Source organism: Cavia porcellus, unplaced genomic scaffold (assembly GCF_034190915.1).
Source record: "Cavia porcellus strain 051 isolate PalLab524CR breed Dunkin Hartley unplaced genomic scaffold, mCavPor4.1 scaffold_1, whole genome shotgun sequence".
Lineage (NCBI taxonomy): Eukaryota > Metazoa > Chordata > Mammalia > Rodentia > Caviidae > Cavia > Cavia porcellus.
In genome coordinates, this window is record NW_026947484.1 from 57,252,824 (window position 1) to 57,278,027 (window position 25,204).

Sequence of the window (25,204 nt, forward strand, 5' to 3'; positions counted from 1 at the left end):
CCTATGAGAAGACATCTGCCCTACGTCCACCACCAAAATATGCTCTAGTTTGTCTTCTAGGGATTTCTCAAGATGCCTCCAACACCCTCATTCCCTTTTCGGGGCTCATGTTTTCACACCCTTAAAGAGGGCTTTGGGCATGCGAGCTTGGCTTCTGGTTGGTAGGTCTGCTTTTTCTGGCTTTGGTGAGTAGAATTCACCTACCATGAACAGAAATAAACTTGACTCAATAAATTAAAAGCCTTTTGAGGCTCCTTAAAGCTAAGAACCCCCAGGTAAGGCTGAGAAAAACAGCTTCGCTGTAAAACCACACTCCTGTATGCTGATGGTTACCAAAGGGAAAAATCTCCTTTCCCCCTTAAGCCCCATTGTTGATCTAAGTTCTGTAAAGTCTCACTGGAGCTCCATAATTAATTCCCGGAATGGCATGAACTCAGCAGAGGAGAGGTCCACACACAAACTACTTTCTCCAGTGCAAGCATTCCAGGCTCACTGTGCGTGTTCAGGTACTCTCTCAGGACTATAGGCTTTCTAGTCAGTGCAATGAGCTTTTTATTTAAAAATAATATGAGTCTTTCTTTCCTAACCAACTTATTCTGATTCATAACCTACTTGTCTCCCCGTGGTTGGAATCTTTAGTAAACAAAGTATTAACATTACACATTAAGTAAGATTTCCAGATATATGCAGAAAAAGGCAAAAATTAAAGAAAAATGTTCTTAAACTGTGTGCATTTAAATGGAATTAGAATTTCAGGTACTTTGGCATAAATGGAAACACTGAAACTGACAGTTGATTCGTCTTGATGCTTTCTACGTGAGTTGTCTTCTAAGAATTATTTTCTGAAAGGAGTTACCCAAACAGGGCATGCAAATCCCAGTCTTGTTTGATTGAGCTCAAGAAAAATGTCACAGTATGTCTCTCTTTTCTGGCTTGTTGAAATAAACTCAAAAAACATCACTGTTGCCTACCTACGCTGCACACACAAGAGTATTCAAAGCTTCTGAAAGCTGTATTAATAGGCTTCTTGTATAAATCGTAGTGCCTCCCTGGGATCACTTCAGAACATGGACTGCCCTGTGGGAGTAAGCCCTGTGCCTCTCCAGGTATATATATTCTTGGGATAATAACAGAATCTCGAGGCTTAAAGGGCTTTTAAAGGGCTCTTTGCTATCCTGCTGATGTTCAGTCTTCCTGCAATGTCCCAATCAGCAACTAGGACACATCTGTTTGAATAGCATTAACCACTACCATCATGGTCAATATCTATGGAAAATGTGGCTTGATCCACGATATACGCTAACTATATCTAAGTATGTATGTGTTATATATGTAATCCCCACAGCTTTTCTGTGACAGCAAAACTATGCATAGCTCCAGTTTATAAATGAAGACATGAAATGCTGAGAAGACACTTGTCCAAGGTCACACAGCTAGTTGAGAGGTGGAGCCAGCATTTGAATTTTGGCTGTCTAAGTACACAGCCTAGTCTTTTGGCCACTGATAGACCAGTGTTCAGAAGTTTGTTCAGGCTACTGAGAATCCACAAGTTGCTATCACAATGAGTCTTCTGCATCTGGCAGGGGCAGCAGACACTGATTTTAAGTCTGGAAGTGTTCAGAGACCTGGCTTAATCAGTTCCTGGAGAAAGGATTACTGGTCTTTTCCAGTCCCATGCCACACCCCCCTCCACCCCCCAAAACACAAATGAATGAAGCATAAAACAGGAGACATTAAAACTCACCAACAAATGGAAATTGGTTTGGGAACATTCCAAAAATGCCATTACTGTGCATGGTAAATAAGATGAAGAAGTAAGTAGCAATGCTGCCCCAGATGAAGACATGGTTAATGACTGTCCAGTAGCTGGTATCCAAGGCTATCTGTCAATAAATCAGATGCAAAAGAGAGATAGGTCTTTGAGGTTTGAAAGAACATCGTTTCGCAGTGTCATCTTTCCCCAGTATGCCTACAACAGGAAGGCTACAACTGTTCAGCAGCTGGGCCAACCACAGGCATCTCTGCCCTCTGTGCATACACAGCAGACTGACTGTTAATCTGACATTTCTGTTAGAAGACTGACTTTAGGATTTATGTGCATGGGTATCATACATGCCAAGTGTGGGTGCAGCATCCAGAGATAAAATATTGAGACTTTCCTACATGAGAAATAGGGAAACAAGATAATTTCATAGTTTTAAAGTCAGTTTCTGAGTTGCTCTCAAACTTGTCTATTCCCCAATAGAAAGTTTCTTTCTATACTGAGCAAGTGTGGCATTTTATAATCTGTACATAAATTTTCACATGATCATTTCAACACATGCATAATCTTTTTACATAAATATTCCAACTCATTTTGATGATCCTTTCCTTGAATTATACTCAAATCATAACAAAGGAAAAGCCTTGATCCTCTTGGCATAAAATTCAGAAATGGAAAGTCAGGATGACCTGGAGTATGTTCAAAGCTCATCTCCATGCCAGTAATGTGTTACGGCTGCTGAACGGAAAGAAGAGTGGGGTGCCATGGACAAATCACGGAAACCACTGTAAATATAAACCCTTGGATTATCCAGGGGAGAAACAGTAGATCTGGTGTCGTCGTTTGTATCTCAGAGGTCACAGCGGTGCAAGTCCAGGTAAAGCTTTGCATTCCTAGCAGAGTCCAGGCTGGGAGCATAGATGTCTTCTCTGCCTAAGCAGAGGTGGCCCTACCTACAGAGGAACACACCCCTCACGACTTGTGGAGTCTTGCATCCCCTTCCCACTGGCAGTTAGCTGTCCTTTAAAAATGCTGACAGGAACTGAATTAATATTGGAAATAGATGAATGGAAATAGATTCAAAGAAATGAAAACCATTTGCAAATCCATAGCTGCAAAGCCACGGTTCTAATATGCAATTAGTATCAATTTAGAAAGAGTAAAGGGACCACTGAAGAAGTGAACTAAAGGAATGACAGAAGAAAACTGCTCTGCGACAACAAACAGCATAGGTTTTCAGGTTGAGAGAGCCCTCTAAATTCTAGGCAAAGTAGTGAAAGAAGGCCTATTATGTCAACATTTGTGAATTCTGAGGCCAAGAAACTTCTAGACAGAAAGGATATTACTTACAAAGGAAAGAAAATAATTGCACATAAATCTGTTATAGCGAAATTGGCATACAGTGAATCAAGACAATTCCTCAAGAAAAAGGCTGAGACTCAAGATCTTATGCCCATCCAATATATCGTGTAAATGCCAAGGCAAAGAAAAAAATCTTTGAGCTCAAAACCATAACATCGAAATAACCTTTCTAAGCAAATTACCTAAGGATATGACTGAGAACCAAAATAAAAACAAAATTACAATAAAGACTTGAAAATGCTGTAGTGTAAAACCACATAAAAATAGTGTTAAGCAAAGATTCTTCTAAGTTTATAGTGAGCATTAAGTGGTAATATTGTAAATATAAGCAACAGTATTAATTTGGAAAGAAGTTTAGAGCAGTCAAAACATAATCACAGAGCATTTAATAACACCCTGGAACCAAAATTTAAAATTATTAACATACAAAAGTTGAGGAGGATAAGGACAAGAAAGGGAAATTAAAGCATTTTAAAAAGTGTTTAATTGAAGATGGATGAAGAAATGTTTAGAATAGGATAGTGGAACATTTGATGAAAGATATACTATGCAATTGTAGTATAGCAATATAGAAAATAGCTTTAAGTGATTATGAAAATAGGTAAAAAGTCACTAGTAAAATAGGAATATAATAGAAAAATGTGTAAATTATTCATGTGGAATAGGACATTTTAAAACCTCAAGTAATGCATCCAAAAGAAAAATGGAAAATGAAAATAATTAAAGGTAATCATAAAATATTTAACAAGGTAAAATACAAGTAACTATAATAAAAATGAGAAGTTTAAATTTCTCTATCCAAAGAGGAAAATCTAACAGAATGAGACAAAAAGGAAAGGAACCTGAGTGATTGCCTCAGATATTTTATCAGACAAATGGAAACTAAATGAAGAGAAGCAACACTAAAGGTGTTAAAAATAAATTTTTTAAAAAATGTATTTTTATTCAAAAAAAATTTTAAGTAACAATCAAGAACAATTATGGGCAAGTAATGTAGGCTTGCATTATATGAGGTAAAAATCTTCCATGAAATACAAAAACCTGATAAAAAATTATAATTACAGTAGCACACATGAATTCATTTATCTTTTTTGACAAGCTTGGGATGAAGGTGATGGTTCTTTTGGAGAACTGGGGAGTACCCAAGCCAACCAATGGGAAGTGGTCATGATAGTTCACCATGACATTGCAGCCATGTGGTTGGTTGTGGTTATTAAATTTAACTATGTCAGCTTGATTACTTGGGGGCCACTCAGGTTGAGTAAAGCACACCTCTGGCTGTGGGTCAGCGGGTCATGAAGATATGAGCTTGTGTCCTATGTCTGGTCCCTCTCTCCTTCCTCTTTGGTGCTGATCCTCCACTCTGCTTGCTAACTGCCATGAATTGACCATCTTTGCTCCAACATGCCCTTCCACCATGTTTCTGCCTTCAAGCAAGCTGACAATGGACTGAGTTAGCTTAAAATGTGAAGCAAATTAAACCTCTCTTCTTTAAGTTGTGGATGTTGAGCATTGTATCCCAGCAACATGAAAGCTAATACAGAAAATTGGTACCAGAGGAGTGGGATCACTGGTGTGAACATACCTGACCATGTGGTTTAGAAGTCTTTAGAAATAGTTTGAAGGATTATCTTGGAAATGTTTGGAGAAAAGAGGTAGAGAAGCCTTAAAATTATGTAAGCTGAGTTTGATGAGTTATTTGGGTCAGAGCTCATAAGACCAGAATGCTTACAGAAACATAGACAGTAAAGGCCAGGCTCAGCGGGGAGCAGGGGCTCTCCTGGCAATTTGGCTAGTGGCCATGTGCATTACCTTCTCGCAAAAAAAATTTTTAAAAATGAATCAAATGAAAAACAGATTGTCTACATTTACCCATGTCCAGTGACTGAGATTAAGGGAGGTGAGCTGATAGATTTGGCAGAGCAAATCTCAAGACAGCTCAGTGTTTGGGTTACTGCTGAATGCTTTTAGTCAGATTTATAAGGAAAACTGAGAGCAAAAATTTTGGAAAAAATTAAATTTTGGTACAAAAAGAACCACATGTAAACTTGGAGCTAAAGGAGGTGTGACTGCTGAAGAGATTAGCACCATTAAAAAAGAAGAAGAGACACTGTACAAAGAAGAAAGATGTTTGTCAAGGAAATCTCAGAATCACAGCCTCAACAGTGAAAAAGTGTAAACCCTTCATCTAAGATAAGTCACTGGTCCCCATGGTGGAGAAAGGTCACCTAAAGAATTATTTCCCAACGATTCATTCCACTATGCTCAGCCATCCAGGCAGTTAGAGGCTGCTACAGCCATGGTCCAAGGGGACTTAGCTATTGCATGTATGCTCAATAGATCTTGGTATCATCTACATGATGGTGATGTTCAGGCATGCACAGAATAAAACATTGTGGGGTTCAAAGGCTGTCAACCAGATTTCAAAGGCCCAGGAAGTCAGGCAATGTACTCCTCAGGGCTGGTGCATGAAGATATAGAATTCCTAGGTAGAGTAAAGATCTCAGGAAGATGGAGATGCTAGGAATGTAGTACCTCTGCAGAAGAAAGCTGCAGACAGTGAGCAAAGCTGGTCCAAGAGAGAGGCTATGCAGGCTGAAACCCTCAAATTTTTAGGTGTTGGGCTACCTCTGTTCTCTGGATCTCACATTTTAGTACTACATACCCTGGATACCAGCTATAAAGCATAGGACTTAGTGTCTGCTCTGCTGTGTTTCAGTCTAGTTTTGGTCCTATTATATTCTGGAATATAATAGGAATTCCTCCTCTTGTAATGGGAATGCTTACTGTGTGCCATTGTATTTTAGGGCCATGTAATATTTAATTTATTTTTTATAGAAGTTCACAACTAGGAGTTTGCCTTGAGTCTCAGAAGAGACTTTGACTTGGATTTTTGAAAAATACTGGAATTGTTGAGATTTTAGGGAAGGAGTTATTGTGTTCTTGGTTGTATACAGGATAGTTGTAACATGGTTTGCAAAACTGTTAATTTACTATTGTGTTTACCCGAAGATTAAGCATTGCTCAAGGAAACGGTTGGCTGTCAAGCTGAACAAGGGGTGATACGTGGAAGATAAGCTTACCTGTCTCAAGTCATTGTCTGGGGAGACGCTGAGGGGATTAATAGAGCACACTTCCAGGTGCACCTTCATGGGTTGTAGAAAAGTGACCTTGGATGCTATCCCTGGTGCTGTGGCCCTTTCTCTCTGGTGCTAATCCTCTGCTTCCCAGCTGCCATGAACTAAGCAGCTTTACTGCATCACACCCTTCTGCCACGATGTCTTGGCCTTGGAATTAGCTAGCTGTGAGCTGAATCCCCTGAAAAAGTGAGCACCTGTCATCCTGTTTGCCTTGTGGAATGGAGTATTCTGTCCCTGCAACAGTACACTAATATACTAGGTTTTGCTTCTAGTAGTATTACATGCATCTGTGGATCTCCCTGGATCACCTGCCTCCAGAAGATTCTGGAACTACCAAATATCTTTTGATACAGTGTGTCATAAATTAAATAAGTATCTGTCATTTGTAATTAGATAAGATTATTGTTTGGAAAGTAAGATAATAATTATGAAAATTTAAAGTGTACATGTTCTTTAGCCTGGAAGTAAAGCCTATAAAATATGATCCTTCCTTCAGCAGACTGGTAAAAATTCAGAGTTCTGCACCCAGAAGTCTCCTTTTTAGGAATGTATCTGACAGTGCATAATATGTATTAGCATGTGCATTGTAACATTGCATTCATAAGAAAAAATAGAGACATCTTGAATGGGTATCTAGAAAGAACTGGTGAATAAATTATTGTACATTCATATGATGAAACTCTGTAAAGCTGTTAAAAAGATGAAGCTAGATCTCAGTGAGTTTGGAAAGCTGTACAGAATATCTACTTAAGCTAGATCTCAGTGAGTTGATTTGGAAAGCTGTCCAGAATATCTACTTAAGTAAAAAAAAAAAAAAGCGTATTATAGAATAATATGCATAATTATGATCCTCTTCTGTTGAGAATGAATGTGTCACAGCAAAGAAAAACATGGAAACATATAAATTATGGTAATTATAATAGTAGTTTAAAGAAAGGAATGAAAGGAAAACAGTTCATTTTATTTTAAACACTTGCACAGCTTTTAAAATGTTAAAGGTTCGCTTTGTAATTCAAATGATTGAAAGATTGGTGTTAAAAAGAAAATAAGAGACTACCAGAATTTGGCCTGTACCATCAGCAGGACCTAAGATTTATAACTGTAATTACAGACCATGGAAATTTCACAGGGGTTGTTACTGCGGTGACAAGCCAGGCTTAGACAGCAAGGAAAGGATATTAATGCTGCTGTCAAAATGAGCTTATTCACAGAATTCCTGAAAGTTATTATTCCATATATTAAAGACAACAGTCTTTTTTTATTGAAGCCAAAACTGCTGAGTTTCAGTGGTTACAATCATTACCATTACATAGTGACTTCTGAGAATTCTATGGTAAAACAGACATTTTTAGGACTTCTTTGACATAAAAATAAGTGTGATCTTCCTCAAAGACTGATACAGAAATGATAGGAGCCAAAGACCCATATGTCCCTTAAACTGAAATTCTGACACTGAAAAGAGAGTTATTTGTCATCTTTGAACAAAGCTTGTTTTCTGCATGATTCAAGGCCACTGGCATCACAGGTATCCCTCATGAGGGATGGAGACCTGGGGACACCCTGGGTTCCTAGGAGGCTGGAAAGAGCCACAGCTTTTACTTGTGATTATAAAGAAGAGATATTTGCACAGCATTGGGGCCTGAAAATGAACTCAGAAGAGCTGTGCATTTTCCCGTCCTGCGGTAGCTATCTCCTCACCTGTATGTGCAGTAACCATGTATATATTGCTCAAGGGCATTAGCGAGATTAAATGAGACAACAGGATCAGCTCAGTGTGCACTTTGGTCGCGCATGGCTCTGGAAGTCTGCACCGTAACCAGTCCTTCTCCAGCACAGAAGCCTTGATCCTAGACAACGCTGGAACCAGATAGACCGGTTTCTAGTCCTGGCTCTGGGATGTTCCCTGTGACCTCATGTAAGTCACCTAATGTCCCTGAGTTTCATCTGTAAAGGGGATCACTAATGCCCATGCACATGGCGTAACATCACTCGTGGTGGTAGTGACGGTACGGACTTCGAAGGCTGCCACTCAGGACAGGTCAGCATTGGTCATCCAGGGAGCAAGAGGAATGTGAGTAGGCCAGCAGGGATGGCTGGTACCCTGGCCCAAATCTCCTCACGTCCTGTGCTTAGTCTGAACTGCTGCCCTGGAGCCTCTCCTCCCAGCTACATTTCTGAAGTCCCTGCTCAGGTCTAGCACTGCAGTTTGAGTTGAGAGGACCGGAGACCTAGGCCTCCTCCTCACCCATCTGCTGCTGGGGCACCATCTCTCACTGCCCTCCATCTCCGAGTGCTCAGAATGAATGGTGGGATTAGGAGATGAGGGTGGGGAGAAATGCACGGAATGAAGTTTGTGGCTAGAATAGAGGACTTCGAGCCTGTAACACCGCAAAGGGGCCACAGCCACCGAGGCCTGAGACCCAGCACCTCCCCTTCTACAGCAGACACGACTGCATGCAGGCGTCATGGTGATGCCGATGGAGACAGGGTGGCAGCACTGTTTCCCACTCTGCCACTCTACTTAAGGAACCTGGGGCCCAGTAATGGGAAGCACTTGTAACCGTGGGATGGGAAATGATTGCCCTGACTCTTAATAAGAACAAATGCTTTTTATTAAAAAACATTGACTCAGGAGCTCAAACTGTCGGGTCCCAATCTAAACCTGAAAACAGTCACAGTGTGATCTGGGGCAAATCAATTATTCTTTCTGGAACCCAGACTGTGATATCAGTGTCTTAAAATTTTATTTTATTAGTGCATACTTGCAGCACATCATGAATACATTCATTGCGAGTAGCTGGTACACATGTGAGACACATCTTAATCTGTGTACATCCTCTTCCTCTCCCCCTGACTCTTTTCTCCATCTCCAAAGATCTCGCCAGTTCCTATTCTCTATCTTTTATTTTGCTGTCCGATTTACTTGTATTTTAGGTCTCTCAGATTATTTCTAAGCTTGTGTGTCTGATCTACTTAATTTATGAATTCAAAGTGCATCCGCTTTATTTATTTAAAAATATATGTGTTATGGTCTTAACATACAGTCACTAATCCTCCGATACACTCTCATCTAAAAGGAGGAACCTGATTTTCTCCCTGGGAACCTGAGTTGAGCTTTGTGACTTCTTAAGACACATGGAAAGGGAAGCACCGTTTACGAGTGGTTAATAGGACACAGCACAATGGGAACACTAGCTCTTTGTGATTCTTCCTCAAAAACCATTAGCCAGTGTGAAAACACTGAGGAACATCCTGCAAAATACCTGACCACTTCTCTCCAGAACTGTCCAGGTCATGGAAGACAAAGAAAGACATTAGAACTCTCCCAGAGCTGTCAGAGACAGAAGACTAAATTTTAGAGAATGACCGGTATATGCAACATGGGGCCCTGGAACACAAAAAAAAGTTAACAGAAAAACAAGAGAAATATGAACCAAGCCTTGGTTCAGTTAATGTCTTGTGCCAATGATAATTTCTTAGATTTGGTGAAAGCACCATTGTTATGCGAGATCTTAACATTAACACCCAGAAACTATCTTATCAGTATCTCCAACTCTTTTGTCAAACTCTCATTTCAAAGTAAAAAGATTTGTAAAGTTTATTCCTGTTTAAATAGAACATTTTACGAATATTTTTCAACATACATTAATTATTTCCCAGGCAGCAAGAGGTCATCAATTTGGCATCATAAAATAATTCAGTACAATTGCTCTAAGTCCACAAAGGGCCATTGAGAAGGATTTTTTCTTCGGCTTAAAAGAATATATTTGGAAGGATACTTGGCAATGTATGAAAACTATCTTAAGCTCTCTTGTACCCTTGGACCCGGAATTCTCCTTCTAAGCACACCTCCTTAGGGAATAATTAGAGAATACTGGTGAGAAGTGGGTATTGAAAGCTTGCCATTGTGTTGTTTTCCTCAGCGATCTAACCACAGCACGGGTGGATAAAGGACAGCACATGCACAGGCTGGATGAGCCTCCCGGCAAAGCGTGGCTGCCGAAAGCATCTGAAAACCCCGTTCCGTGCCCAGTCCATCATTCTACCTGCCCCAGCACAGGAAGACTATGCTTCTCAGACTGCTTGGGCACTAATTACGGATGTATTCGAAAACTACCGAGCTGACCTTAAACATAAGTCAGTAAAGTCTTTCGGATTTGTCACGCACAAAAGAACTCTCTTTTTCTGATAGAATCAAAAAAGGGAAATGTCCCTGAAACAGCTCCTTACTCAAGACACGTCCTTGTGGGTCTGATTTATTGCAGGCAATGTGCTGGGCCTAGACACAGGGGGAGACCAAACAGGCACCAGCTCTGCTTCCTGTGGCTTCCAGGAAAGGACAGAGAGATATCACACAAGAGCACAAGATGAACTTCCAGGAGAAGGCAAACAAAGGGCTGACCCCTGTTCCGCTGGAGAGAATGACAGGCCTGGTTTCAGTGGAGGCTCAGGGAGGCTCTGAAGAGGCTGGCAGCTGAGGAAGGCATCGAGAAGGAGGTCCCAGGAGAGAGGACAAAAGGTGTGGGAGAGGCCAGAGACTGGAGAGAAGCCAGTGTGCTGGGGTATTGGAGTGAGACGGCCTGACCAGGGTGGCGCCTCTTACCCTAGGGAGTTGGAAGCCAGAGAGCGGCTCTCAGAGAAACCTAAACAGAGGTGACCTGGACACCACCCCTCAGAACTGCCAGAGTCAGGCGCCAATTGCTACTTCAACCCCTCAGTGGGGATACGATCTGAAGAGAGTGGAGATCGTCCTCATAGGACTTCAGTAACCAAGGCAAAGAAATTTGCAATAAATGATTTCCCAAACTCCAAATGACAGGGATGTGAGTTTTTTGTTCTGTGACTAAGCTATGCTTTTGACCATAAGATTGTTTCTGCGGTCTCTCAATTGTGAAAAAGAAGAAATGCAACTGTGGTATCTGACTGTGGGCTTCATGGGGAAAATACCTTATAAAGTTAATATAAAAACGTGTATGGGCATGGCTGGGATAGTGCATGAGAAAGTAATGTACAGATAAGCAAAAGGAAACAGAGAAAAAGACACATCAGGCTTAAAAAAAAAAAAAAAGATAAAGTTAACCACAATGTGTAGGACTAATTGTGAAGATGAGTTCTCCTGAAAGCATTTAATGCCTGTCACATGTCAGATCTATTATGAATGTCTTAGGTAATTTATTACTTTCCTTATCTAGCAGATAATGTTAAAGCCATTTGAGGAATGTTTTCCATTTGCTTTTTCCTTCAGATTGGCCTCTTATCTCAGTTATGGCCTTTCAAATCATCTCTTAAAGCACCAAGGAACAGGCTGAGAGGAGTAAAGGTGAAGAAGCTGAACAGCTAAAAGATACACACCCCTGCACCCCATAACTGCCCCCCTCTCCTGGAAAGAGAATCTAGGGATTGCAAACGTACTCTTCACGACAGAGATCACTTGATTCTTTCCAATTTCTCAGTGAACAAGAGTAAGGAAATAAAACAAAGGTTATGCTGTTCGCTGTATCCAACCAGAGCTACAAATAGATCAGAAAGGTTAATGAACTCTAACGCAGCATGTGAGGGTACTGACCACCACTGGCATTAAAACAGCAACGCAGCTCATGACACCCTCTGAAAAGAAGCCCTGGGCATCACAAACCATCTCCAAAAGAACCGACTCCCTGTACTTGAGACCAGGATGTGCCACAGACAGAACATTAAATCTCTTAATTCACAGAAACGCAAATAGATTTCAGCTTTCACTTAAAACCTGGAAGTTATTAGGTTTTAAAGATATCGTCAGAAAACTTTCTTCCTGCTGGGCATGGTGACTCATGCTAATCCCAGCACTCAGGAGGCTGAGGCAGGAGGATTGTTGCCGAGTTTGAGACCAGCCTAGGCTACAAAGTAAGTTCAAGACCTGTCTGAATTGCATAGAGATACCTTGTCTCAAAAAAAAAAAGACAAAAAAAAAAAAAAAAAGAAAGAAAGAAAGAAAGAACAAAAGAAAAAAATTCTCTTCCTGTTATAACTGGAACATTATTCTTCCTCAGACGGAGCACTGGAACCATTTCTCCTTACACATGGTGCCAGACCAAAGTGATTCATAATGAGGTTTCTACAAATGTGAAAGTTATAGACACCTATTTCTAATCCCCCACATCTGGTAATTCATGTTTGGGTTTCCTATTTTCATCTCAAAATGTGTGATGGAAAAGAAACCCCTGCATTCTCTTAGGATTATTTTCCTCCCAACAACAAGCCGGCATTCTGCAGGCTGTGCGGTCAGTCACAGGGTGCTGGGGAGCAGGGTTACCTGCACACTGACCACGAAGATCAGAGAAGTGGCCATGGTGACGGCAAAGGACTGGTAGTCAGCCACGTGCTGCCCGTCTTCTCCGGCCGCGTTGTAAAAGGCCCCGTAGGGGATGAAGAACAGAGCTAACGAGGTGTAGACTCCATGCGCCACGCAGATGAAGAATTTACGCTTGTTAAAAAGTATGTTCAGCTGCCCAGGTTCATAGAGCTGGGGACAGTCCATGCTGTTCTGGTCACTCACATCCTGTAAACAGAGTGTGATTTCAGTGGGGGCGGGGAGGGGTTGAGAATAACAGAGAGGCTCTGAGTTCCCTGCGTCCAGAAATAGCAAGCACATATAAGCATGCCTGAATATGCACTGGGCCAGAATAAGACAGGATCTTGTTTTTATTCCCACAATAGCCCAGAAGACAATAAAATGATCTCTATTGTACAGACAGGGAACTTGAATCTCCAAAAGAAATTCACAAGGGGTCATAGAGTTCTTAAGGAGTGGGCACTGAACTCCTCTTGACTTGAACCCAGATACTTGGATTCAAATCAAAGGTTCTTTTCTGCATTGTCCTGCAGTCAGTCACGGTCACAGCTGCAGACTCCTCAGCCTGGCTGCATCCGGGGGACCCCAGGTGATTGCCCACGCCAGCAGGGGGCAGAGAGCTGTGGAGGCAGAGCTGACACTCAGAACCCAAAGTGGGCTGAGGCTGAGGCTGAGGGGGCAGGGTGAGGACCTGAGTGTTTCACCCAGAGAGGATTCAGTGGCAGGTACCAAGGACTTGGGACAAAGCAGTTAGGATGTTTGGCACCAACCAAGTCCTGGAAACACCAGCGTGATGCTTCTCGCTGTGCAGGTCACCTCCACGGGGAGCAGATTATGACCCCACAGATCAGCGAGCCTGAGACTGATTGCCAGCCAGCTCCAAAGTAACGCAGATAACCACACTGTGAGACCATAGCCAAGTGCTCCGAACAAACCAAGAGGGCAAGAATCCAGCTCTGGGAGCACTGGAGGACCATGAGTGAAGGAGAAGCAGCCAGAGGGGATGACCTTGGTGTGGGGGTGTGGATGAGTAGGATCTAGTACCACTTCCTCCTTGTTGGATGGCCCAGGCCTCACTAAAACAGGCTTCTGCAGAGCTCTTTGGGAAATCCTGCTTTGAGACCCCATCTGGGAACTTTGTCCTAGTCTGGTGACTGGTAGGGTTAGGTGCACAGCCTTGGAAGCCATGCAACCACATAGCTTGGGTACAAGCCTGGTACAGGACAGCCACCTGTTATCTAACCACTCTGAGCCTCAGTTTCCCTATCTCCAGACATGCAAACATAGCACCCCCCTCCTCCTGGAACCACTCCTGTGATTAAATGAGATGTAAAATGTCCAGGAATCTTGGCCACATCCTAAGCAATAACATATGCAAATAAAGTAATAATAAATAAAATAATTATGGTAGTAAGAACTGATGGCAAAATAACAATGCAGTGACCCCCAATGTCAAGTGGCCTGGTTCTACACAGTCCTGTCACTTCGCTATGTGGCATGAGGAAAAGGGCTTGAACCTCCAACACTTGACTCCTCACAAAATGATCAAATCGATGGGCCATCACAGAGTCCCTTCCAGAACAGTGTCCTGTGATCCCGTGATCAGCATCAGGGCCAAAACTGACAAAGCAGGGAAGGAGAGGGGCAGACCTTCAACTCGATGGCAATAGGAGGCTTATTCTATTTTTCTCTGTGTGTTGCACAATAACCATGTTTTCCCAGAAACTGCTTTATTTTTATTGTTTGATTCCACATTCTGGGCAGCTACAAAGCACCAAGAAAAGCAACGCTTGTAAACACGGGCCGTTGGAAGTGAATGCGCCTAATCCTTTACATCTAAGGTCTCCACGAGTTCATTACGTTCTGAAGAATTTCCCGAAATACGCCTTTCACAGACTGCCCTTTCCATGTGTGCAAAGTGAGGCTGGGGGCCAACTACAAAGCCCGTAGCGCGGGCGAGTGAGCCCCAAGCTCGGAATGTGCAGATCTGTATTTTGCAATTAATGGCTTTAGGCCAGGAAATGAGGCCTTGCAAACGGGTCTAACAACAGCCCGTTGTTAGAAAAGAGAAAATCTGGTCTCCTTAAAAGATACTTCAAAACAACAAAAAGCCAACGCTTTTTAAACACTTTTTAAAAATAATACGCTCCAACTGTGCCATGGAGGTTGAACTGCATAGCCTTCCACTTCCCCACAGGTGGCCAGGGAGCACCTTCCAAGGCTCCCCGGGAGCCAGAGCCATCTCGTCTGTCAGGATTCCCTCCTCTCTCCCCTTTAAGTGCATTATCACTGAGCACAAGAAATCCGTGCTCCTCCTCCCATGGCAGTGGGGTTGTGCGTGGTCCTCTCCTCCAGCCAGGTGGCCCTGGGGCCTGCAGTTTCCATCCTGGGGCTGGGCTGACCAAGTGCCTCCCTTCCTAATCTAGATTTCTGTTGTCTCAACCTGGTTCCTTGGTTTTCTGTCTGTGTTGCACGATGGTTTTCTGCAAACCCTCCAAGGCGGATAGAGCATCTCGCAGGGTGTGAAGGAAAAGATATAATGGGGAACAAAAAGGAGAAAAGCAAAAGTAGAGTCATAGAGACATATGGGGAATGCAGGGTTAAAATAAAACAGATTGCATCCTGCAGGACTTCCAGAGCCTTTATATTAATAATGTAACATGTGACCCTTCAGAAGAGAGTAGCTGAAGTCTGACCTCTGGGAGAGGTAGGGTCAGGGGATCTGGCAAGGTCTGCAAGTCATGCAAACACGGGGTGTCTAGAGCTCTTTCTGTGAGTCATGTCTTCCCACTAAACCACTAGGAGCCTCTGAAAGGTAGGACAGAGAAACTAAGCTATGAAATAGAGAAAAACACGTACCTGGTCAAAAATCCCCATGGCCAAAACTGGTAATGATGTGTAGACAATGTTGAAAAGCGTGATGAACCACTGGTCATAAACAGTCTGAAAAGAAATAACAAGTCTAAGGAATACGGTGTGTCTTAATAAGAGTGCTCCGTGTTGGGATCTTGGGTTAAATAACCTGAGCCGCTGAAGGGTGGAAGTTAGCTCTCAGGATGGACACCATGCATTCTCCCTGGAGTCCTACCTCTTCTCAGCTCAGCGGGCTTTGTGGGCCACTAGCTCTCTCTACACCTCCATTCTGGGTGTCTGAGTGATGCTGCCATCTCCCCTCACACAGAGGGACAAGGTGAGATAATGTGTGTTGACACCTTTGACACTGCCAGGGGAGAGACCGCAGACTCTGCGGTGGCTTTCTCTTCCCTCTGTGGTTTGCTATGGCTTACCCAGGTCCAAATATTCGACTTGAGTGACAAAGAAAGGACTGCTAAATCTTTAGAGGGAAAACAGCCATGAGCCTGTCATCCCTGCCCTGCACTCCAATGCAAACATTTTCTTGCAGTGATTTAAAGCAAGGTGAGAATGGAACCAACCACTAACTACACTAGGTACAAGCAAGGAAGACAAGGAAAATATCCCTCCACACCTGTGCAGAGTAAGTCACCGTCTTGGTTACTTTCCTCTCATTGCTGGGACAAAACACCCAACACCCAAAAGGAAGGAAGGAAGGAAAGGTTTATTTAGCTCACAGTTTGTGGAGGTTTCAGTCCATAATCAGCTGGCTCTAAAACAGGGTGGCATTGTACCAAGACAACAGTTCAAGGCAGCAGCCAGAACAGAAAGGAGGGCAGAGCAAGCCTCCTCTTCTCCCTTACATTGTACACAGGCCACTGCCACAGTCCAGGGCGGTGGTAGCACTCACAAAATCTCCGAGCCCTCCTCTTGCACAGGATGAGGATATTTACAAATGAGGATCCTGGTTCCCTGTTGAGTATCTCAGTTAAACTTCTAAACTTCTCAAGTTGATATAGTGTATCAACCATAACAGTCACAGCATCCTTACAGGAGCCTCAGTGAGGTAGAGGAGGCATGGAACAGGCCTTCTGTCCTCATTCCACTGATGAGCACTTGCAGATGTGAGCACGGGATCTTTCAGTTTCTCACGCAGTCACACGTAAAAATTAAAACCCAGGCCTCCAGCTCCAAAGCATTCATTCAACCACTTTGCTATCACAGACTTATTTATTCACTCACTCAGTATTTATGGAGAAACCACTATATGCCAAGTCTAGGTTCTAGGCAACAGGGATTCTACATAATCACTCAGACAAAAACTTTCTCATGGGATCTGCAATCAAGTGGTGAGAGGGACAAAACAACAAACAAGATCAGATTTATGGAGGTGCGGGGTTCAATCAATGAGGAAAATAGCAGGGAGAAAAAAGGATAGAGATTGAGAAGTTTTAATTGTCACAAAGTGATCAGAGAAGGTCTCACTGGGAAGTGACCACTGAGATAAGATCTGAAGGGGAATTGAATCTACCACTTTCTGGGGCATGAGCAATCCGTGTGCTCCTGTCCCAGCGTGGAGTGGGCTGGAGAGAATGGGGAAGTGAGGGCTTTCTGCAAAGACCCAACCCCAGCCTCTACTGTAGTGCTGCGGTAGCGTCTTCAGAACTGGGTGACAAAGCAGGGGTGCTGTGAGCTACAGTGATTATCATATTCTGAGCCGGAACTGGCAAAGTTAGCATCTGTGGGGAGGAGAAAAGACCCCGATACTCCTGTTGTGCCCACCTTAGCGAGATGTTAGAATCAATCTTGACGCAGAATCAATCTTGAGAAAGAACAGATGGGGGAAAGAGAGTAGGCGGATGGGTGAGGGAGAGAATTGTTTCATTCTCTGTGTATCTTGGAGCTCAGGCTTGGAATTCATGTCGGAAAGAGCAGCTCGACGTCATCCTCTTTGAGGGGAGGCCAAGGCAAGGAAGATAAATTCTACCAACAATAGCCAAGACAGAAATTGGGCAAAGCAACCAAATGAGGAACTCCCACCGACAGCCTACGTCTGTGACTAGAATGGCCATCGTCACCCTGATGTGGAGTTCTCTGCGTGGTGGCTCCCTTCTGTCACTCCCCGAGTCTCATCAGCTTCATCATCTGCCTGGAGCTCCACCACCATGCAGAGTGAAAAAGGTGGTCTATGTCTGGATGAGCGTTTAAAAGTGGCCTCTCAGAATAGGTCTTGAATTTCAATCCAGTCCCTCCAGCACTGATTTCAAGCAGTGCTGTCACTAAGTGCCCAGCCGGACAGCGGGCACAATAGCACTGTATTACATAACCAGCTCACCGGCGGCCCCAGCAGAGGCATCCCCCAAAGCCCAGAGAGCACAGCATCTACAATAATTAGGAAGTGGTGAGTTGCGAGTATATGGGTTTGGGTTTTGCTTTTAACAGGATGAAATTAAATTATAAATCTGTATAATTTAATTTTTTAAAATGCCTGTAGTTAACCACCAGCTCATAAAATTCCTGAAAATTTAACAATCAGCTTGTGGGAAAACGAGAATGGGCCAACTCGAACACACCACAGGCCTGTCCACACCGAGTACAAAACGGGACAAGATGGTGACAGTCACCTAAAGGCTACCAGACACAATGTGGCAACATGGAAGCCACAGAAGGTAGAGAGCTGCCATCCAGAGCCTCGGGCACCTGTGAGTAGAGGCCAGGAAAACTTTCCAGTGCCCCCTGCAAACCCCCAGGTTATTTTTGCAGAGGTTTCTAACTACCCATACAGGTGGGGCGCCTGTGCCAAAGCAATTCATACACATCACCCTTCCCACTGAAGACAATCCCCGAAAAGCTGAAACATCAAAAGTGGGTCTCTTCAAAGCCTGGGAACTAATAAGATAGTGGGGAATTACCTGTCAAGATCAAGGAGAGGATTAGAACTTACTAATTACTTCCAGGCCTGGGGGATCTCTGTTCTCTCCAGAGACCTCCTTATTTGCTTCGACCAGCTGCTGTGGGTGGGCAGAAGGCCAGTCAGCTGTCCTGCCATGGCAGAGCCTGTGACCGCACTCCCAGGGGGCCACCCTTGGGTCCCAGTCCAGAGAGGAAAGTGAGTCCTCAGGGTAAGCACCCAGCAAAACGACCAAGAGCGACTGGACGTTCCTGTCACCTCCCATAGGTCAACGACCACCCTCAGGTACAACCACTCGCCCCTGCCAGGTCTAGGCCAGAACAAGAATGGATACAAAACCCTGGACTCCAAGGACAGCCTGTCCCGAGAGTCCACCACCGCTGCAGCCCAGCCTCTGCCTCTTCCGAGGATTGAGCATATCCACCTGTTAGGGTTCAGCTCTAAATTGTGGCTGCAAAGCCTGGTGGGCATGGGAGATGACTGGATTTTCGGGGATGCTGGGCTCATCCGCAGATTGCTCCACTGCTGTATTCAAGGCAGAATCTGGGCTAGGGGGCGTGGCCTAGCGGTCACTGGGGGTGTGGCCTGGAAGGGTGACCTCTTGCCCCTGGCTCCAGCTTTCTCTGATGCTTCCTGGCAGCCTCCATGCCTGAGGCAATTTCCTTCACCATGCCTTTCCACATTGCAGCCACTAGACTGAACTGAGCTCTAAAAGCCACGACCCTAAATCAATCTCTCTTCTTCTAAATTGCGAGTGTCGGGCATTTCATCCCAGTGTCAGGAAACTAAGACATCTCCTACACACTTCCAACTATGGATGCTCAGAAATGCCTACTTCATGTACCATGATACATGCAAAAATAGTCATAGCACCGTGATCGACGTGTTTTAAGCTTTTTAGTTTTTTCTTTTTTCTCCTTGAAATAAAATGGATTTGAAAGAAAAAAGAAAGAGAAACATATTCATGGCGGCATTGATGGTAATGGTCCATAACGGAAACAACTGTGTCTACCAGGGGTGGCATGGAGAAAGACATATCCTGATAAAATACCGCAGAATTATATAAAGACATATTTAAAAACACAACAGAATAGAAAAAGTAAAAATATAATGTTGAGCCACAGATGCATGATTCTATCACCCATAAATTATAAGACAAGCCAGAACAGGGATTATAAAATTTCAGGGCGTCGGAAACCTCCAGAGAGCTGGGAGAGAAGGAGGCAAGAGACACAAGAGCCCTGGGTATTTGGCAATTGCCTCTTTCTTGTGCTGGACCATGGTACATGTTCCTTTTATAACAGATTGTTTTGTTGACATTTATGGTAGTGTTTTTATATTTTACAATAAAAAAGTCAAGCATATGACCTTTTATAGTCACAGTCTGGTGAAACCTTGGGGACTACAGGGATTTTAAAAAGTTTTGATGTCCACGCCACACCCCAGCCCAGTTAAACCGCATCTGTGGAGGCAGAATCTAGATATCGGTGGTTTTCTATTTTCCCAAGTCATCCCAAGGTGAAGATTGAGAATCACACTCACTCGCACTGAAAACAGATGGGCATATTCTCAGGGATTCAGCGATGACCTCTGATGCTCATGCCTCAAATTCGTCAGCTTATCTCAAGACGATGACATGGGAAATCAAAAGAGGAGGAAACAGCCACACTGAAGCCAGAAGCCCTTGCAGACCCTGGTGCCACTGAATCACTTTTCCACCCTGCATTCATCCACCACCAACCTCACTCAGAAGAATGAGGGGTGATCCTGTGCGCAGCTGTCGGGAGCTGACGGCCTGGCACACAGCAGCCTCCTTGTCACCAACTGGCCAGCATCACAAACCTCCAATTGTCTGACAGTAGCATTTGTCAATTGGCACCCAGGTTTGAAGTCTCATTTTACAGCCGGAGCCAGGGAGACAGGAAGGGAAAATCAGTTTGAATAAAGTTTCAATGAGTTTTTGCAATTTCTCAGAAGAGTTTTGGTTTCCACTCAGGGTTATGAGACCGAAACAGAAAAACAGCCAACAGTTCCTAGGGACTGATTCCGTGCTGCTCTCAGGGCTCTGCTGTGTCAACTCACCTAGCCCCAACACCCTCAGAGTAGGTACTATGGACAGTCCCCAACTTACAGGTGGAGGACTTGGCTGGGCCCAGCCAGGATTATAGGACGGCCCATCTCAAATCTCAACACGGCTTTTCTAAGTGAGGTCCAGGGACCCCTGAGGCCCCCACAATGTCAAAAGAATGCTCTGAACAACAAGAAGTCATGTGTCTGTCCTGTCCTTTCTCGTGACTCTCAGGAATACACATGACTTGTAATGGTGCAGCTGCCAGGAGCAGGAGCAGGTGTGGGAACCCAGCTGTCTTTGATTAGGACAAACAGCTTTACTAAAGTGCTAAACCATGGTGACACCCTGCTCATTATTATTACATTTTTTCTGGTCCTGTTATGTTTTGAAACACAGGAATTTTCTCAAAACAAAAAAAAAATCTATGTGAGCCTGTCCAGAGTTATTTTCATGAGTTCATGAGTATTTAATTTTCCCCATGTCCATTCTTTTTTTTTTTTTTTTTTTTTTTTGTCTTTTTCGTTTTTTTTATCGGTACCAGGGATCGAACTCACGACTGCCTGCTTGCAAGGCAGGCGCTTACGCCGCTGAGCTAAATCCCCAGCCCCCCCATGTCCATTCTTGTATGACAAGTGTCATGGAGGAGGCATCAGGAACACAGAGGCCAGCCAAGAAAGTGGCAGCCCAAGTGTGAGGCTGGGGCCTCAGTGTCTGCAGTGCGGGTCGTTGTCTGAAGCCCTCTCTCTCCAAGGTACCCTTTGGCAGGCTCCTTGGAAGGCCCTTTCTTTACTTTGTGACAGTCTTTAAAGTGTGCAAGACACACAGCTTTTATAAAAACTCAAAGTTAAAACAATAATTTAAAATTTGTTACCATTTAAAGTAACCACAAGAGTCACAGTTCTCCAGCAGCTCCTCCCTGCTTTCCTTTGAACGTATCCCTTCCTGAAGGTGGTGGCTCTTCAAACCTCACCTTCCTATTGTCCCCCATGAAGCTCTACTCTGGTTTTCTCCAACTGCCTGTGCATTCTCCTGCCTCAGGATATTTGCACGTGCTATGCCTTCTGCGGGAGCACTTGTACCCCAGGTAGGGCTTTCAGAAAGGTGACCAGATTATTGGATCACTACAACTGGCTGGTTCCATGTTGGAGGAAGAGGAGGGTCACCAGGTGGGGGCCTGATTCATAGCTCCTTTCCCACCCCCAGCTTGTCCTGTGTCTTGTTTTGGCCACCAGACAGGAAGCAACCTCCCCCTACGCCCTGCCATCCCACTCTGGACTCGATGATGCCCTGAAGCCAGCCAAGCATGGACTGTGACTACGAAGCAAAACAAATCTCTCCTTTAATGTGGGTCTTGGTCCTTTGTCCCGGTAAAAAGCAAGGGACTCAGGCAGAATTCTTACAGGAGATGCCACCTAAACACCTGAGTCCAGGTCATGCTTCCGAAGAGACTTTTCAGATCACTTGATGCTTCCTTAACTCTAAAATCATCTTACTGATTCACTTCCGATGAGCTGTCATCATCTCGCTGGCATAGAATCACCATGGAAACAGACTTGCTTACAAGTAGAACCCTTATCCCCAGAGCAGCACACAGTTCATGATAGGTTGCAGTGAACTGTTTCACAACCGCTCATTAATGCTACTTACGAATCCTCCCTGTGGATGCACCTCAGGCTCCTCCAGCCTGCTGATAACAGTCTTTCCTCCACAGCCATCTCCCACTCCCCCACACTAGCCTCTGACACAGCTGCACTGGCCCCAGCATCCAAGTCAGATGTCTGTGATGCCTTCCTCTCTCCAATGCCCACCCGGAACCAAGCCCCCAATCGCACTGATGCTCTGCGTTCCTCACAGCTGCAGCTCTCCTCCTGTGAGCCCTCTACTGGGACACCTGGCCCCTGACCATCCACCTGCTTCCCCATGATGAGCCACCTGAACCCTGCCTGCTCCCACTCTCCAAGGTATATCGAAACATTCACCTTAGAAACCACCCTTCCCATTTATGGCTGTAGTGTCTCACAAAAGGAGACTCGATAAAAGCACGCTGTCATTACAGAAGAAGTGGCAGGATATTTAAATGGTGTGTCTCATGGGTGAACCGCAAGGGACATTTTCCCATTGGTTATGCTTTTCTGATGAAAGTACACATCTTTACTGCGCCAATAGACATAGACATTGAACTCTATAACAAACTAATATATTCACAAAATCAATAGAAAATTGGAATGGAGTATTTCACAACTGCTCATGAATGCTACTTACATAGGATAAATGAGTACCTAGATGGAATTAAGCATTTCCCTCATGAATACCTAACCACATTGATCACTGTGTCTTCCAATTCTGGCCTTGTCCCAGACTCTTCCGAAGCATGTGGAATCATTCATATTAGCAACTGTCTTTCCCTGGAAAGGAGAATGGCTTAGCAAGGTTTCGATCCAGGGACTCACAGAAATTAAAGCCACAACCACAGTTTCTTCTTTGTTGGGATTCTTCTCCTTGCAAGAGATTTCCAACTACCCAGTTACCCTAGACAATGTCTCCTTTTTATTCTCTGTTGATTAAGACCGGCCAGGACAGGCACAAGAGCCTGGATCAGAACTCCTATGGACCTGTCCCCATGCCCCTTCTGTCACCTCTCCCTCTCTGCACTCACTGGTTGGCCAGATGCCCTAATGTGGGAATTCTATCCAGAGACTACCCTAGGTGTGTGGGGCTGACACCATGACTCTGAGTGACCTCAACTAATTAGATAAGCAGGGACCCCACAAACCCTATGCCTTAAAGTCCCTGTCCTTCCAGCATCAGCTCTGCTGCTTCCACTTCCAAGACGTCTGCTCCCCACTGTCAATATTCAGAACACTCGAGGAAGTCATGCTACTCGGGTTGCCACCAATCTGCCTGACAGCCATCGGTGTCGTCTCACAGACCAGAAACACGAAGGAGGGGCGCTCTCTGCATTTCCAGCCTCCTGCATTTCTTTTTAAGGAAAGTGCCTCCTTGCTGCCTTCTCTGTGGAAGCAACTTATTAGCTTTATCAACCATGTTAGATGGAGTAAAAAAATAATCCAACTACAAGTCACAATTTAAAACAGTCTGGAGAACACAGAATCCAGGATTCATAGAACGCCACATGTACATAAATCTTAATAAGGGTCTTCAACAGTGGCAAAGGGCTTTGTTCTCAGAGCCCACTGGCCTGGCTCCTCGTTCAGCTCATGGTATGAACTGCCTTTTCGAGAACCCTCTGGGTGTGTATTGCAAAGGAAAGCTATATAATGACTTTTTTTTTTTTGGCCTTAAAAAACATTTGTCATTTAAAGAAAACACACTGTGGAATAAATATGAGGTGCTCAGCTTCAGCACATCTGCTGTTGATTTATGTAATTAGCAGAAATGTACTAGCAGGATCCAGAAAGCCGGAGCACCAGCCCCACCCTGGGTTTCCACGGCCACATCTGGAAGGCCAGGGGGAGGCAGCCTCCGCGTCAGGTGGAGCCGGAACCCAGGTAACCAAGCCCATGAAGTCAGCCGAGCCTCCAGATTAGCTGCACTCTTTCTCATCGCTTTCCAAAGTCTTCATTGTGAGTTTTCTTATACTACTTGACAAAACCAAAGTTTTCCCAGCCTTGACAAGATAATTGCTTCCATAGCACAGCAGAAATTTAAAAATACACAGCTCTGTATCTCTCTGACAATGATAAATTGTCATCAGATAATATCATCTCGCAAGCACACAGTGCCAGTAGTTACACAGTTTCAAATGGCAATTTCCTAAATAGAGCGGCTACATTTTTGTTCTTGTTGTTGGCTCTCTTTCTCTCCCTCTGGGGGAGTATAATGCTTCTTTAGTAAATGTCCTGAGGGCCTAAGGTGCTCCTGAAATAACTTACAGGTACAAATAGCACAAACCCATGGAGCAGACTCCATGAAAATCACAGGGCTCCCATAACAGATTAGATGAGGGCTGTCCATAGGCAGGATTTATGATTCAGTTTAGAGACACATCTGACCTTTATCCAGATTTGTAGATCAGAGATCTGGCTGGAAATCTCATCGGGACGGATTATATTTAATTTGTCTCTGGGCAACTGTTCAGTTAGAGTGCTTGCTGGCAGAAAGTAGCCTCAGGCTTCCAGATGATTCTAGAAGGCTGTTCTCCTTAGGGCCTAGGGGAATGTCCAGCCTTGCTATGGATCAAAACTCGAGGGAGAGCACCCAAGACTTTAGCCTTCTCTCCATGGGAGTCTCGGTTCCCTCATGCATGGTCTTCGGGACTAAATGCTTCTGGATATTGCTCTTTCAGATTTCAAAAAAAAGAAACGTTTGTTGATCAAGGAGTTGAGCAAACACAGCTTGAAAAGGAAAACACAAAAGGCTGTGGTTATTAGCTTTTGTAAGTTGTGATAAATGGAGTAGCCACTTAGTAAGCAGAGCAAATAGCACACTGAAAGAGACTCCAGAGACGGGGGTTCCAATCCCAGCCTCGCCTGCCACTGCCCTCAGCTCTTGAGGGACTTGGATTCCTCCTCTGTAAAATGAGGAGCCACCTTCAACATCTCTGAAATTGGCAGGCAAAGATTCTCGGTTTCAACAAACAAGACGTACACTTGCTTCCGCGTCTGGACTCTTCCTCCTGGAGAGCTCACATGGAGAGCCAGCAAAGGCAGGCTCCAGTGGAGACGGAGTTGACCAAAGCAAAGAGCAGTAGGGAAGCATAGCCCAACCTGCGAGACCAGTCCACAGGGAGTGGGCAGCCCCACCCCGGCCCCTC

At 44.2% G+C, this 25,204-nt stretch overlaps 1 protein-coding gene across 13 annotated transcripts in view; it reads right to left on the minus strand.

Annotated features, from left to right (window-relative positions):
* Nucleotides 1–25,204, minus strand: part of Atp8b4 (ATPase phospholipid transporting 8B4 (putative)) — a 227,871-nt gene that overhangs the window by 14,012 nt on the left and 188,655 nt on the right. For 12 of the 13 annotated variants that reach the window (XR_010047427.1, XR_010047426.1, XR_010047425.1 and 9 more), the window contains 3 exons: nucleotides 15,455–15,538; nucleotides 12,557–12,802; nucleotides 1,745–1,883 (listed from right to left, as the gene is read on the minus strand). Coding sequence is in view for 1 of the 13 variants with exons in the window: in XM_013154709.2 (XP_013010163.1) it covers nucleotides 1,745–1,883; nucleotides 12,557–12,802; nucleotides 15,455–15,538 (469 nt within the window). In the remaining 12 variants the exon portion in view is untranslated. The remainder of the gene's footprint in view (nucleotides 1–1,744; nucleotides 1,884–12,556; nucleotides 12,803–15,454; nucleotides 15,539–25,204) is intronic. The other variant, XR_010047424.1, reaches the window with a different exon arrangement.